The sequence below is a fragment of the Phaethon lepturus genome, unplaced genomic scaffold, assembly GCF_000687285.1.
Source record: "Phaethon lepturus isolate BGI_N335 unplaced genomic scaffold, ASM68728v1 scaffold24002, whole genome shotgun sequence".
Classification (NCBI taxonomy): Eukaryota; Metazoa; Chordata; class Aves; order Phaethontiformes; family Phaethontidae; genus Phaethon; species Phaethon lepturus.
The window spans coordinates 19,077-33,350 of NW_010525885.1; the positions used below are offsets into that span (position 1 = coordinate 19,077).

At 43.2% G+C, this 14,274-nt stretch overlaps 1 protein-coding gene across 1 annotated transcript in view; it reads right to left on the reverse strand.

Moving 5' to 3' along the window:
• VSIG1 (V-set and immunoglobulin domain containing 1) overlaps window positions 1–9,862 on the reverse strand; it is a 21,724-nt gene extending 11,862 nt beyond the window's left edge. The window contains exons 1-2 of the mRNA XM_010282903.1: window positions 9,769–9,862; window positions 6,300–6,460 (exon numbers count right to left, since the gene is read on the reverse strand). Of these exons, the coding sequence (XP_010281205.1) occupies window positions 6,300–6,460; window positions 9,769–9,817 (210 nt within the window). The 5' untranslated portion in view covers window positions 9,818–9,862. The remainder of the gene's footprint in view (window positions 1–6,299; window positions 6,461–9,768) is intronic.
• Window positions 9,863–14,274: the final 4,412 nt, after the last annotated feature.

The window sequence follows — 14,274 nt, forward strand, 5'->3', positions numbered from 1 at the left end:
CTTTGTCAACAGAGGGATGTAATATAATCTTATTTCTAAGTTTTACCCAAAATTAGGCAAACTAAGATTGAAGACAAATGTTGGCTGCAAACATGCCCGATCATTTTCTCCTCGTCTCCGCTTCCCTGTGTGTTCTCGCTGTTGTCTGCATGAGTGTATTGGTTTATCTTCTCTCCGCAGACTGTCTCCCCAGTGCCGGAGGTAAGCACAGGCAGCGCGCAGTAATCCCACTGACAGCGGGGCGTCTCTCGGACTGCGGTGACGGGACAACAGGGTCTCCGTTCCTCTGCACTGGAGGCGTTGCCTTTGCTTTCCATGAAGCTATTCCTTTTAAGCGCCTGCTCAGTCATCTAAGTGCTAGATAAGACTCGATTTAAAAAAAAATCACCTCTAGGCAAAAAGAAATGCTCATGTATCAGAGAGGCCCTTTCCGGGAAATCTCCCTGAGCTGCTTCAGGAGGTGCTTTGCACAGGCTCATCTTCACTCGTAGGCAGGAACGGGCAGCTCTGCTCCCAAGCCCATGTCCCTTGCAGCGCCAACAACCTCTGCAGCACATGATCTCGGTTGTCTGTGGCCAAAAGTGTGTGGTGGGATCTCAGTAACTACTCATAATACATGGAGAGGAATTTGTTCTTTCAGCAGTTTTTAGGGGAACCCCACGCTCCTAGGGCTGGCTGGTCCCTGGCTCTCACACGGTAGCTCAGTGCGCATGCCGGTGCCGTGCTTTGGGCTGGGCAGCAGAGCTGTCCTGGCCATGAGGCTGCTGGTAATGTGAATTTGGGGTTTCAAGGGTGAAAGGAGCAGACACAGTTGTGCTCGGATCGCTTTTATTGCATCTCTTTCCTCCCTTGGGCTCTGCCACCCCGTTCCCTGTTCCTGAGCAACGTGACACAACATGCTCACTGCTGTGAAGATTTTGCAAAGTGGCTCATCAGGCCTGCAAGGCTGGGTATGAGGACATGACTAGACTTCTCGTAAGGGAACAGTGCCATCTTCCCCTTCTGTATGGTTTGCAGTAAGTGAAACCCTCCTTGCCTCTATCCACTAAGTGATAACTTTCTCGGTAGTACAAATATGAGAAAAATACAGGGCTCTGGCAGGCTGAAAGCCAATATATAAAATAAATGGAAGCTATTATTACTCTTACATGCTGCTAACACTTCCCCTCTCAATTGCCCATCAGTAGTTTTACCAAAGCAGTGTCAATGTCACTATCTGCAAATATTTCAAGCTCGCCTTTTTTAAGAGAACATCTTCATGAAAAGTCTGTCAGTAACTCAGTTTCTCTTACAGGTAACAGTCACTCATGTCCTTTACTCATCTAGTGAAATGAAAATTTCTATCCAGAATTCTGCCCTGGGAATATCTTGGGTAGCCATGAGGTGTCTCTGATAATTCCACTTAGTTTAACTGTGGGTGGCCTGGGCTGGAGGCTCAAGGTGTGGCCCTGGTTAGGTTCAGGAGTTGTATTTAGCTTTGCAAGGCTGTAGCGTCGCCTGTGCAGAGTCAACAGCAGGCTTCAATCTTTCAAACATTTACTTAAGTGCTTGCCACCAAGGCGAGCGAGCGAGTCAGAGCATGAAATGAAGCACAGATGTAGACCTTAGCAGGAGTTGAGACTTTACGGTATGAACCAGGCAAGGCTGTGATGTACTCTGTTACCCTGGGTGAGCTGAATAAGTAGTGTTTGCCTCCGTTTGTCTATATGTAAAATAGATACAGTTCAGTATTGGAAAGTTCTCAAGATCCTTGGGTGGGAGTTATTATTTAAAAATGACATTTATCGTTAGACAGACATGTTGCTAAGGGGTAAATGGCAAGAAGAAAAAGTGAAAAATACATATGGCATCCTGTTTTGCATGACTTGATATTTACACTATGTAGTTCAAATGAGGGAAATTACTTCCACTGGAGAAACTTCTCAGGAAAAGAGCAGAGTTAGGCTCCAATTAGGAAAAATATCTATATTCACACACTATATATAGCTGCACTGTCTTCGAAACAGCACCGCGAACACCTGCCATTCCGCTGTTTGCTGCCTCCCTTTTCATCATACTATCTGTGAACAGCTTGTTTGCAGTATTTCATCCTCTCCGGTGTAACTGCCATGACTTTTAACTGTCGAGCACCTGCACCAGCGTTGTGTAAGGTGGGCAATGCGGAACAGGATATGAAAACACCAGAACAAACAGCAGAAGACACCAGCCAGCTTCACAAAGCCAGTGCTGGGGGGCAGATCTGCATCAGGTCCGCCAAGTAATGACCAGCACGGCCTCACCTTGAAGCAAGGTAAAATCTGTTGCTGAGTACTCTGGGGCATTAAATTAACCCTGGCACTAGTCCTAATCCTGATCTTAGTGATTTCACTCCAGACAGGACTGTACCTGAGCATACATGTCTCAAAACACTGCAAAATCTGTAACGTTAAGTGGCAGTGTAAAATACTGACATTCTTATTAAAAAGGGTACCTATGGCCTCTGTGCGTATTATGTAATTATTATGCGTATTTATATACTAAAACTTAGTAATTTAAAGCTCACATTCATTAATGCTTCAAGCCAAAAGCATCCCAGTGACATAAATTTGCCTTAATTAATTCTAACATCCTGCCATTTGCTCCATTATTTGCTACCACTGTAGAGAGAAAGGGCTATATTCCCTATTATGTAAATAAATAAACATTATTTATTAGAATCAAGATTTTTTTCCCCCCTCATAATTGTTATGGAGAACATCCCCCCTGCTTAATCTTATTACTGCAAATATACCAGCCATGTGAATAATAGGGTCATCAAGACAGCTAACATTTACTAAGATGTCAGGAATATTGAAAATTGTAGCAGGTAGGATAAGAAGATATATTATTTCTGCATTTTTTTTCTGAAAAATTTTAAGTCTTCTATCTTCAAAATATTTGGCAGAAATTTTCTGCTTTAAAAAACAAGTTGAAAATGTTATCCGTTTAGTTACATCTAGTTACTGAAAAAAATGGCAAACTTTGAACTAAGCCAGAATTTTCAACAAACTTTTTCAGGGACAATGTATGCTATTTATAAGAAAGCGTTTGCTTGCTTGTTTGTTTGTTTATTACTGACATTTTGGAAGAATCTAAGTATCTCTCATAATTAAATAATTTTATCCCACTTAAAATGCAAGCTACTTTTCTGATATTCAGTAAGGTATGGTTCCAGTCTGTTCAATTCAGTTGGTTTTGTCATCTTACCAGCATATTAAATACATTTTTTACTTGATTTTTAGTATTCTTTAATCTAAACAATGAAAGCCAAAGCTGGCAACCTCCTCCATTGCCATGCATATGTTTCCTACTTGGAACAAAATGTGAAACTTAACTTGAGCTACATGCCAAGCAACCAGCGTAAAGCCAGGTTTTTAGAAAGACAGATTATTTTTTGTTTAAACTTGTAGGAGAAAAACATGCATGCTTTCAGGCACTCAGTCCTTCCTGAAACTCCAAAAAGTCACCAGCCTGAAATAGAAATACCGACTTTGCATTGCTGTGGGTTCAGAGGGAGGTTGAAAATCTAATTCCATGTTCAACTGTGTTGTGTAATTTCTTACACTGTGTTTTCCACAAGCAGTCACAGTCCTTTCTTCCAGTGTTTGCATTAACACGATTAACGTTACTGTGAATGGGTTCAAAATGGTGAGGAATCGCCATGTTGTGGTAGCAGGATACAGGGTCAAGTAATACAGGATTAAAAAGAGTAGTGCCCCCGTCCTGCAGCGCTTCACGCACGTGCACCCTGCAAGCACATCAGCGGGCTCAGAGGAGCGAAGGGTGTCCTCCGAGCCTCGCCGAGCCCGCGAGCCAAGGGTAACCGGGGCTGCGGCGAAACCAAGTTTTACCTCAGTGTTCAAGGAGAACGGGATTAGTCACTAACCCGTGGCCTTTCCAGATTGAATCGTCTTTTTTTAATGAAAATGCAAATCATCCGTTACGAACGCATGTGTGTTGCAGCGTGAAAGTGAATTTACCATGAAATTAGTTGCAGATAGGGAGAAAACCAGACGCAGTTTTTCCCAGTAGCGTTTCTTACAGTCCTTATGGGCACAGCTTTCCCGTTGCCCGCAGTGGCAGCTGCGGAAGCCGGGAGCGAGTGCTGAAGGGGTTGATCTAGAAGGTTTCCCTGACACTTGGTAGCCTCACATCAGCTAGTTCTCATTGAGCGCATTGTCAGCCACCCACAGTATTTTATGATTATAATCCTCAGGGGGTATTTTCTCATCACTGGTTGCAGTTTACAAATGGTTTTCCCCTCTTGTATCTCTTGAAACTCTCTGATTCTCCCTCTAAAATACTTGCAGCTACAATCTACTTATTTCTCTTGGTTGTGACCAGAAAATCTATTGTATTTATTGTCTTGCAATATGGAAAATATGATGCAAGTAAAACAGAGAGACCCTAACCAAATCTGGAGAAGATGGGCTTGATCCTATGGTAGTGCTGTACTTCCCACCTGAACAAGTGATTAAAATTTATCATGTAACGTACCAGATCAAAATTATAACATATTGTACTATATACAACTTAGAAAACCTGCAGCTACCGCCCTTTCATGAATAATTCTTCATTTAATAAAACAGGTTTGACTTGAAAAAAGCAAATGATGACTAACAACTACTCATACAATTAGTCAGGCAAGGTGTGCTTTGAGCTGGAGTCAGAATTTGGGGTGGGCCCAGTGTTTGTACCTAGCACTGATACAGTCTTTATCTGTGGCTGTGATATACCTCAGGAGGGTGAGCAGTTCTGTCTTACGTTAAATTGCTGTTTCTTACGTAGCGGCTATTGCCGTTCAATGCCAAATATGTTACATACTGTACATTCTGCAAATTACAGACAGTCTAATTCTGCTATAATCAATAAACCAAATAGAAGGTATAACTCTATCAGCAATGGCAAACCTCCTAACATAATCTTGTTAGGAAATCGGTGAACATGACAAGAATATCATTCATGTGGACTGTGACAGTCTTCTAAATCAAATCTCTTTACATCAACTCTCAGGTGTAACACCAGGCAGGAGGAATGAACTTTTAGGAAAAAATGATAGCCACGGGATAAAAATGATGGGAGAAAAAAGGGATTAATTGTCTAACAGGCACAAGCCCGACACCAGGGCATGGAAAAAAAATCACAGTCATCTTCAAAGATGCAGTAACACTTTTAATCAGCATTTCTTCTTACGAAGGAAGGTGTTGCTGACTGCTCAGCACCGGACAGGGCTGAGCTGCTGGGAACGCATACCCTGCATGTTATGCTGGGAGTTAGATTCATGGATTCATTTCCCCACCAAAACATAAGATTAACAGATAGCTCTTGAAGTCTGGGCAGTAGTGTGAGTACGAAGTTACACATCCCATCCCTGGCTCCTTCCAGGCAGACCAGGCTGCTCTGCAAGGTCTTTACAGCCACACGAGAGGCGCGGGCAGTGGTTACAGCACGTAGCCGTACAGTACTCGGTGTCCCTCACAGTCCTGATGACCATCTCTGTGCTGATACCCCAACCTACCACACCGTCTTCTTGTACCCCCGGGGGAGATAGTCTTTGGCTCTGCTGCCTCTCGGGGTCTCAGGAAGGGCAGGGAGCATTTGCCATTGATCCGTAATTGTTCCGCTAGCACAAAGACACCCATTGGGTGCTGTGAAATACCAACACAAGCTTGCTGTGGCAGATTTCCTGCTATGACAAATTTCTACAGAGTCCTGCCAAAATACTCACTGGTCTCTTTGCGCCGATAGCCCGTTGTTGTGCACCGCTCCTCTTACTGAGCCGCCTAACAGCAACGATTGCGGCCGAGTCAAGGAGCTCTGGTTTGACCCTTGAATGGGGGGCACATCGTTATGGGCAAGGGCGTCTCACCAGGAAAGCAGCCCTCACAATGGCAGGAAATATCTGCCAGACAAGAGAAAAAGGAACTGGTCCAGCGTCTGGAGCGCTTATGTGATTTTTGGACACCTCGTCTTTGCTCCACTTCATGCTTCCTGTGTGACTTGGAGCAAGTCGTTTGAGCATCTGAATCCCTTTTGTACCTTCTCCTAAGTTTCCAAAGGAGTTCAGTCATGCCAGGAGGAACTAGGAGCCTAGATAACTTTGTGCATCTGCCCCTAAACTACATTGCACCCTAGTCCCTTGTATTTAGGGTGGGAACACCGACATTACCTGCCTCCCTGGTCCTTAGTGAGGGTAACACTATCAAACGTAACAAGGTTCTTTGAGGACTTAACAGATATCTTAAACATAACTTCATATTAATAATAAATAAATATCTTACGGTGTGCAGTTGGCTCTCTTTGGCACTGTAAAAGCTCCACTGAATAAAGAAATTTCCCAGCGGTCCAGAACTTGTGTATGTGCAGAGGAGGGTTGCGTTTCCACCTGTAGTGACATTCACTGTCTTCTCAGGGACGGTCACCACAACACTGCTGACATGGCCTGTGGACAGTAAGTGTGGTGAGGAGAGATCAGCCGGGGCTGACCGTGGGAGCCCTGCGGGACTGCCTTGCTCCCTGCATTATCGAAGAAGCCCGTAGGACGTGCCCAGTCATTCTCCTTTTCAGTACAGTTTCCCTTCGGCTGTTCAGTGATAACAAGCTGGGAGTGGGTAAAAGCTAACAAGCAAATAAATCCCCCAGAATACCTGTGTCCTTACAACAAATAACATTCTGAAAAAGCAGAGTTCCTACAAACATACTTGTTCTGCACTTGCAGAGCCTTATCTTCTCACTAAGAGCCTGTGGCTAAACCAAACCTTTCTTCTTGCACTCACAGTGCTCTCCTGCGCCTTGCGCTCTCATTTGCAGCTGTGTCTAGCCCTCTTTTACACTCTTCTTGCCCCTCTTTTTTTGCAGTTACTCCTTTAGATACCTGATCTCCTTTACCCTGTATCACCATCTCCTACAGCATTGTCTCTTCTTACGTTCTTAGTTCTGACTCGGACTCAGTGGCACCGTGGGGTTCCCCCAGGCTGGAGCCCAGCAGCCTTTCTCCGCATAGGGCTTACATGCAGAAGCTGTTCGTTTCGAATCCTTTTACACTGGAAATGGTAAACTAAGCTTTCTGGAACTGCTTTTATTATGTGGGTTGTGAGAAATTCTGTGATAACTTCATCAACCCTTTCTGTTGTGCTCAAAGCAGAAAGGGAGCAAAACACAACTTGTGAGCATAATGTTCTGATCAGTCTTGGCTACATGGCCATATTAATGAAAAGAATCGAGCACCATCTTACAGTATTATCTGTTTCTGTCCTCCACATAAGTTACTAGCAATGATGACATACGGCAAAAAAGCTAGAGCTGTCAGAAAAATAAGTCTGAATTTCAGGGTTTTGTTAGATCACTGGGTCCAGTTTTAAAACTACTGTCAAAAGATTCTGAAGGAGAATAGATTTTGTTTGAATGTGATGGAAAACATAAGTCTTTCAGAGCTTTCTATGCAAAACAGGCAAGGTGAGACTTTAGTGTTATAATAACAATGATTTTTACGTATGTAGAGGCAAAACATAGAAAATACTCTTCTCAGCGGAATGTCTGTGCATCTTATGTTCAGGTACTGCTTTTGAGAATTTAAGCAGAACCTCCAGTAACACCAAAAGAGGATTTTGCTCAAATTATCAGCCCTGTGAGATAATTTTAATGTTTAAAAAAGAAATCTAATCTGTTTTGACATTTTTAACCATGTAAATATTGCCAATTTATCTGTTGCCTACAATATGCAAACCTATCTGAAACTAGAGTGTGAACTCTTTGGGGTCTGTTTTCCTTGTTTAGTGGCTTCAATAGTAAAAGCTCACTGCAAGGAAGAAGGGAATAATCTACTTTCCGTGTTGGTGGTGGCTAGGGTGAGAACTAGCGGGTTTAAACTACAGCAGGATTTACATTATATGTGAAGATAGTCTCACAGGAATGGCTGGAGACTGACCTAAATGTGTCAAACCTGCCTTGGGGGACAGAGGGGATCCCAGTGCTGGCTGCAAGTCCTGCTTGTCCTGGGAGTTCACAGTAGCTTAATCGTCACTGAGATCTAGCATAAAAGCCGTATAATATTATTTCAGATGTCTAAGTTCACTGTTCTCAGCTTTAAGAATTAGAGTTGGCCAGAGGATGATAGTTTCTTGCCACAATAATACTTCCAGGTTTACATGTGTTTATTTTCTATTCTTCGCTAGATTAAAGCTACAGGCTTTCAACACAATGTCATTCTACTGAAAGTATCCGTTTTCCAGTCATCTGCTCCACATATTTCCTTTATTAGTCTCTGTTTCTGGAGTCAGGAGTGCCGCAGAGCCCGGCTGTTATAAGCTCTTCCAGAAGAAATTCATTTTAGCAGAAACAACTCCACAAAGCATTCTAGTTTCCATGAAGCCATGTACTTTGAAAAAGTACATTTAGTTGAAATAGGCTTTGCTCTAGTAAAAATATAAGGCAAAAACATAGCCAACTTCCTTTGTCCACTGAGGCTGTTTAAAGCCATCACTAGTTGGAAGATGGAGCTTTTGACTGAAAATGGGACAAACTGGATGTGCAGAGCCGGGTCCCTCATCACAGAAGTTAATGGGAGTTTTGCTTTGCGTTTAGTTCACTGCTTATGGTTTCAAACTTGTAATCCCATTTCATACATACAGGCCCTTTGGTTTCAATTTAAAAAAGCGCATGAATAAGAAGTAATTTAGCAAAAAAAGCTAGTGTGAACAGGACCGTAACTTGTTAAAAATAGTTGATCCATGTCTTTTACTCATCAATATTACAGTAAGACCAGAGAAAGTCATGGCAGTTAATTGGGAATCTCCCACTTTCACTGAAATCCCATGCAGTTTTTAACGCTCACGAAGTAAATCCAAATTTACTGATCTTTTCCTAGACACCACAGAAAACCCCAATCAGTGGCGCACATCCGTATGGACACACTGCTAGTCTTAAATCCAGAACTTTAAAATTAGAGGACATGGTTTTGAAAGTATTGGTACTAACGCTGAATTACTTTTAATTTCTAAGGCAAAAATCTGTGGGGTTTATGTGCGTGTGAGAGAGAGAACATTGATACACGAGGAGCCACTATTTAAACTACTTCTCTGGAATCCAAACCAGATAATTCCATCTTGAAAAGAAAATGTGGAATCTAACTTCCATTTTCTTTAGTGGGTACAGAGGTTGCTCATCTCCGTGGAGCATTAGACTTCAAATGTCTACTTCTGTATATATTAAAAATAAAGCTTAGCACAACGAAATGTGCTTGAAACATGAATAATATATACTCTTTAATATACCGTATAATTCCTAGATACCATAAAGTATTACGTCCTCACTTAACTTCAAGGAAATCCAAAGGATTATTTGCATGCTTAAAGTTAAGCGTCCCCCAAAATTTTTGGGTGGGGGTGGGACTGAGGCAGCATTTCCCAGTCCTATTAGCAAGAGGAGACAAAAGCCGAATGTGAGAAGACCTAACCTTGAAATACTTGAAAGACCCTAACGCTCTACGTGAGAGCTCTCTGCCTCTGCCTGGTTTTAGAGCAAAACATTAACTTACCAAAGCTAGAATTCTGTTCTTGAAGAAAAATCTCTTACCAGTCAGCGGTCAGCTTGCTGATTTCAACAAAATGGCATACCATCATAGCCCTGATTTTCATTCCATCCTAAAATAAATCTTGAATGTTCTCCTAGTTTGCCAGTCAGGATCACCTACTCTCTTACTCAACAAGTTCCTTTATTCCAGTGCTATTTTGATCTGTTTGTTATTCTTACCTGTAAGGATGGCTAGAATTGGAAATATCTCCAGCATCGTTGCAAACATCTTCTTGGTGACGGGAGAGAAAAGAGACCAGATGCTGCTTCTGACTCCGACTAAAACTTAACTGTTATTTTTTTCAAGTGGGTTTTTGTTTTCCTTATCAGCTGTCTATCAACACGTCAATAAGCTTTTTTCATTCTCCTTTATCATATGTGTGCCTTTCTCTGACTAGTAGTGTGACTGTTCGGTTGAAACTGAGTTTGAGCAACTGAGGATTTTGTTAATAATAAACCTTTGAATCAGAGAAGCCCAGATTCCCCCGCTTTTGCCAGGGCCCAGCAGTATTTGCCTACATAAGTACTTCAGCTGAGTACAAGAAAAGTATTTGTGGAGCTATTTAACAGTCAATCTGATTACCAGTGTTGGAGTCAGGCCTAATATGAATAATCTTTTTTTTCTGTTAATTCTCTAATTTCTTTTTAAAAATGGGCACGTGGAGATAATATGTTGTTATACACATTTTCATTTTAAAACGTATTTCTCATACACTTTTATACAGAATGATTACATTGGACTCATGATTGTCTTGAAATTTCTGTATTGAAATCATCAATAAGATAACACACCAAAATAAAGTTAAAATAAAAGCTATCTTCTAACTTCCAAAATAAAAATTAAAATAAAAGTTAACTTCTAAACTGGTAACAAAATCAGTTTCATCTAGTTTTAGTCCATGAAGTTGGATGCTACTAATACGAAATGACAACGTGAACCTATTGATTTTTATTTAAATGTTAATACCTGATTCGTATAGTGAAAAAGCAGTGGATGAAGGTTAAGACTTGAAGAACTAATTACAGTAGCTCACAGTAGATTACTTTGTCCTTACGGGATGCGAAACGCCTTCTCTAAGTCTCTGAAGCTCATTAGGAACGGAAGGTGCCCAGCTCCTCGCAGGAGCCAGCTTTGCTTTCTTTATTCCGTGGCTTTGCTTTCTTTATTCCGTGTCATTTGCCTGAGGCTAATTCCAAGCCCCAAGCTGCGATGGGAGTAGCTGGTTCTGCGTACACAGCCGTGCGTGAGTGAGTAGCTGAAGACATAAGAGAGGGCAGCGTTGCCTTTTAGATGGTGCCTGTACCTATGACCAAGACAATTAAAATGGTCAGTGACTGTTTCTCCCATGCTTGTTGAAAACATGGGTCTGGTTCATGCCTGATGATCCCATCTTTCTAGGGGCAGGGCAAGGGCGGCCACCCTTTCCATGGCAGGGGCCATGCTGCAGCTGGGGAAGCCCTTTTGGCAGGTGGGGCTCAGCATCTGGCCATGTGTGGTTGGAGGGGTGAGGAATGCCCAGGCTCTCCCTCATCTCTAATGCGATGTGGTGGTAGATTCTTCAGCGTAGAAGTGGTCAGTTACCGGTTGCATGAGTTACTGCTGGGATCAGGTTTATGGACTTAGGTGAATTTTATTCTGCCAGGTATTTCTGTGCATGGCAGATGCCTGAATAATCTCTGGAAAGGATTGTCAGGGTTTGATTATATTCTTACATGAGCCACCTCCAAAAGTTTTATAAAAAATGTATTTTCCTTAGTTCTGAACTGTCAGCACTTCACATAGCATTCCCAGAGGGCTGGCAGTCCCTGCCTTTTAGTGATGGGGAGGACAAGACTTGGAACAGTTAAATGTCTCATCCAAGGATGCAAGGTGACCCAGAGTCCAAAAAGGAATATGTACATTGAAAGTCTGAAATTCAAATTCAGTTTTTTTCCAAAATGTGAAAAGTGTTTAGATTTATCTTCTCTAAAAAAGCATGGAGGGATCCCAAATGCATGTGGGGAGTTCCCACTGGTTTTCCCCAGGTCAGCTTAAAATGGGAGCTGCTGCTGTTTGCCACTCATTTAGCCGTGGATGAGCACGAATGATCTGAACAATCTATAGATCCATTTCAGTGATTGCCTGTGGCAGCTCCATAATACCCAGAAGGAGCCTGACTAGTAGCTCACAGAGCACTGATCCTTTGCAAAAGACAGCAATTTTCAAGAAGATGCAAAAAATGTTACCACCCCGCACGGCAGGCCAGCACGCACCTGCACGATCACAGGGTCTGTACCACAACATCAGTGTGTCTTCCAATTCCCTCTCTTTTATCAACACCAAAGTCCTTCCTCTAGCACTTGAGGCACCCGCAGCTAATACACATTTTCTCCCTGTTCCATTCACTTTTTGCCAATTAAGTCTCCGGAGGATGACAGAACTGCATTCCTGGAGGGTGAAATGCTCCGTTCGACTGGAGAATGGGAGCCAACAACACAACTTCTGCACTAACAGGCGCCCGTTTAAGCTGGGGACACAGGGCTGAGGTTACCGGTTACAGAGCGGGCGTATCTCGTAGCGAATGATTACAACCATCAATCCTGTTTTACAAAGGATACTGAACACCTGTAGCATTAACTTTTGACTATCACCAGCCTGAGGCTCATTTCACACCGTCAAACCAGCAGCGTGTGCTAATCTTCCAGGCCACCCAGGGTTATTCTCCTGTGAAGGTAAGAAGATGGTACCAGTCAGCTGCTGGTTTTGCTTCTAGCTGATTGCTACTAGAGAGCAGCACTGCCTGTTCAAATGTCACCCTAGTGAAGGAACAGAACACAGAAAGCAAAATCTGGTGTGGCTTGATGACGGTTAAGGTTAAGTTACACTGGGACAACGAAGAAGCTCTTGCTTACGCCACCGGCCCTCGGCTAAGAGGAGAGAACAGCCCAGAGTGCCGCAACGGCGGCAGTCACTTTGCCATGGGTGGAGCAAAGACTCTTATCTCCAGATAAAATGGAAGGGGCCGGTACCAGGAACTGTATGTTAACAGACTTTGTGACTCAAATCTGTGTACACTGAAATGTATTCAGAAATGTTCCCTTCCAAGCAACTCCCTTGTATTTGCCCTATAAATAGAAGTGTCAGTCATTAAAAAAATGAAGCCTGGAGGCACACCCAGAGCTAGGCAGCATGGCCCAGCCACAGGCACTGTCGTGATATTTAGGGGTTGCCTCTGTTGGCCTGAAATCTAATTAAAAAACTTCCTGTAGAATTCCATGTTTAACTTGACAAAGCTCAGCAGCACTTTGACCGCTTTGTCGTTCAGAAATATGCTAAATACGTGATTGTTCAAAGACACCAAACCCAGCATAACATGATTTACAAAGCTCTCTAGTTCAGTATCACATCTGATTGCTGGGAATGAAGAGTGTAATTAAAGATTCGAACTAGTACAGGAAAAGAGCTGCTTTAAGCCTCTAAGTCCATCATTAGGTTGACTTTCAAATGCACTTCGAAACAGTGCATTTGCATTTACAGTTTGCGTGCTTATTGCACAGCCTCATTTGTTGTCTTAAAAATACAAGCTTTCGCTGGAGTGTTTGCTGCCTGAAAGTTAATTCATGAACTCACTGTTATTTTCAAGCTCACAGAGAGCGAAAGTCTGTGAAGGTACCAATAATAGAAACTCTTCTGAGGGGAGCACCATGGCTTGTCACCTCAAAATAACTTGGTCAGAAATATACCTAATTTTTAATTTATACATGAACACTAGCGAGCCCAAGTTTACCAGCACTGCTCTCCCAGTCGGTGGCTGTGACACGAGCTCTGTGATTTGAAGGTACCCTGACTCCCTTCCCACATCCTTCCCACCACAACCTTGTGCTTCCTGTTTCCCTGTTTCGGTACTGCCCGCACCGGGTTTCCAGCACAACCCCGTGATTTCTGAGCCGCTCCTCAGAGAAGCTACGGGCTGTGTAAGTCAGCGGGAGGCTGGAGGGCTTCGTGGGAGAGGAAGGGGACTGAACTCCTTCCCCAGCACAATGTCCCGTGGACCCATCCCAGCCGTGTAACTCCCCCCTCCAAGGCTGCCTTCATCACTGTAATTGCTGTGCTGATGCTGCGCACGATGGCTCGTTTTGCTTATGGCAGGGGTTACCGTAAAATTACACACAAGTCTCCAGCGACGGCAGCCTTCCCACCATCACTTCTGGCATCAGCTGTCTGTGGAGGAACACTTGTAACAAGCCCTTTGTGGAGGCACAGCCTGAAAGTTTTCAGGAAAAATTGGATGCAACGTACCCTTCCATCTTTCTGCTCTTCCCAGCCAAGGAAAGGCAGCAGGCTGCAAACTTTCAGCGCGTTTTTGAATCTGCTGTGAACAAGCAGGTAGCCGAGCCAGACACGAACCGAAATCAAGCCTGACTTTTTCATCAAAGGAGAATAGCAGCATTGGCAGACACAGAACTTCCTCAGTGCAGACAACTGTTCCTCTTCAAAAGGAAACAAAAGAAAAACCAGAGGGAAGCTGTAACTGAAAAACATCGTAAGAAGAGCTTAGAAATAGAAATAAACAAACAGGCTTCCAGTAGGCTGGGGCTTAATGATGCAGAGGGAAGGGTTGCCTGAGGAAAGCTAAGCGCATGTCCCCATCCTAAGTGATAACTGTGGAATCCAAGAGAATTGTGTGTCCCTGTAAAAGCTGCAGA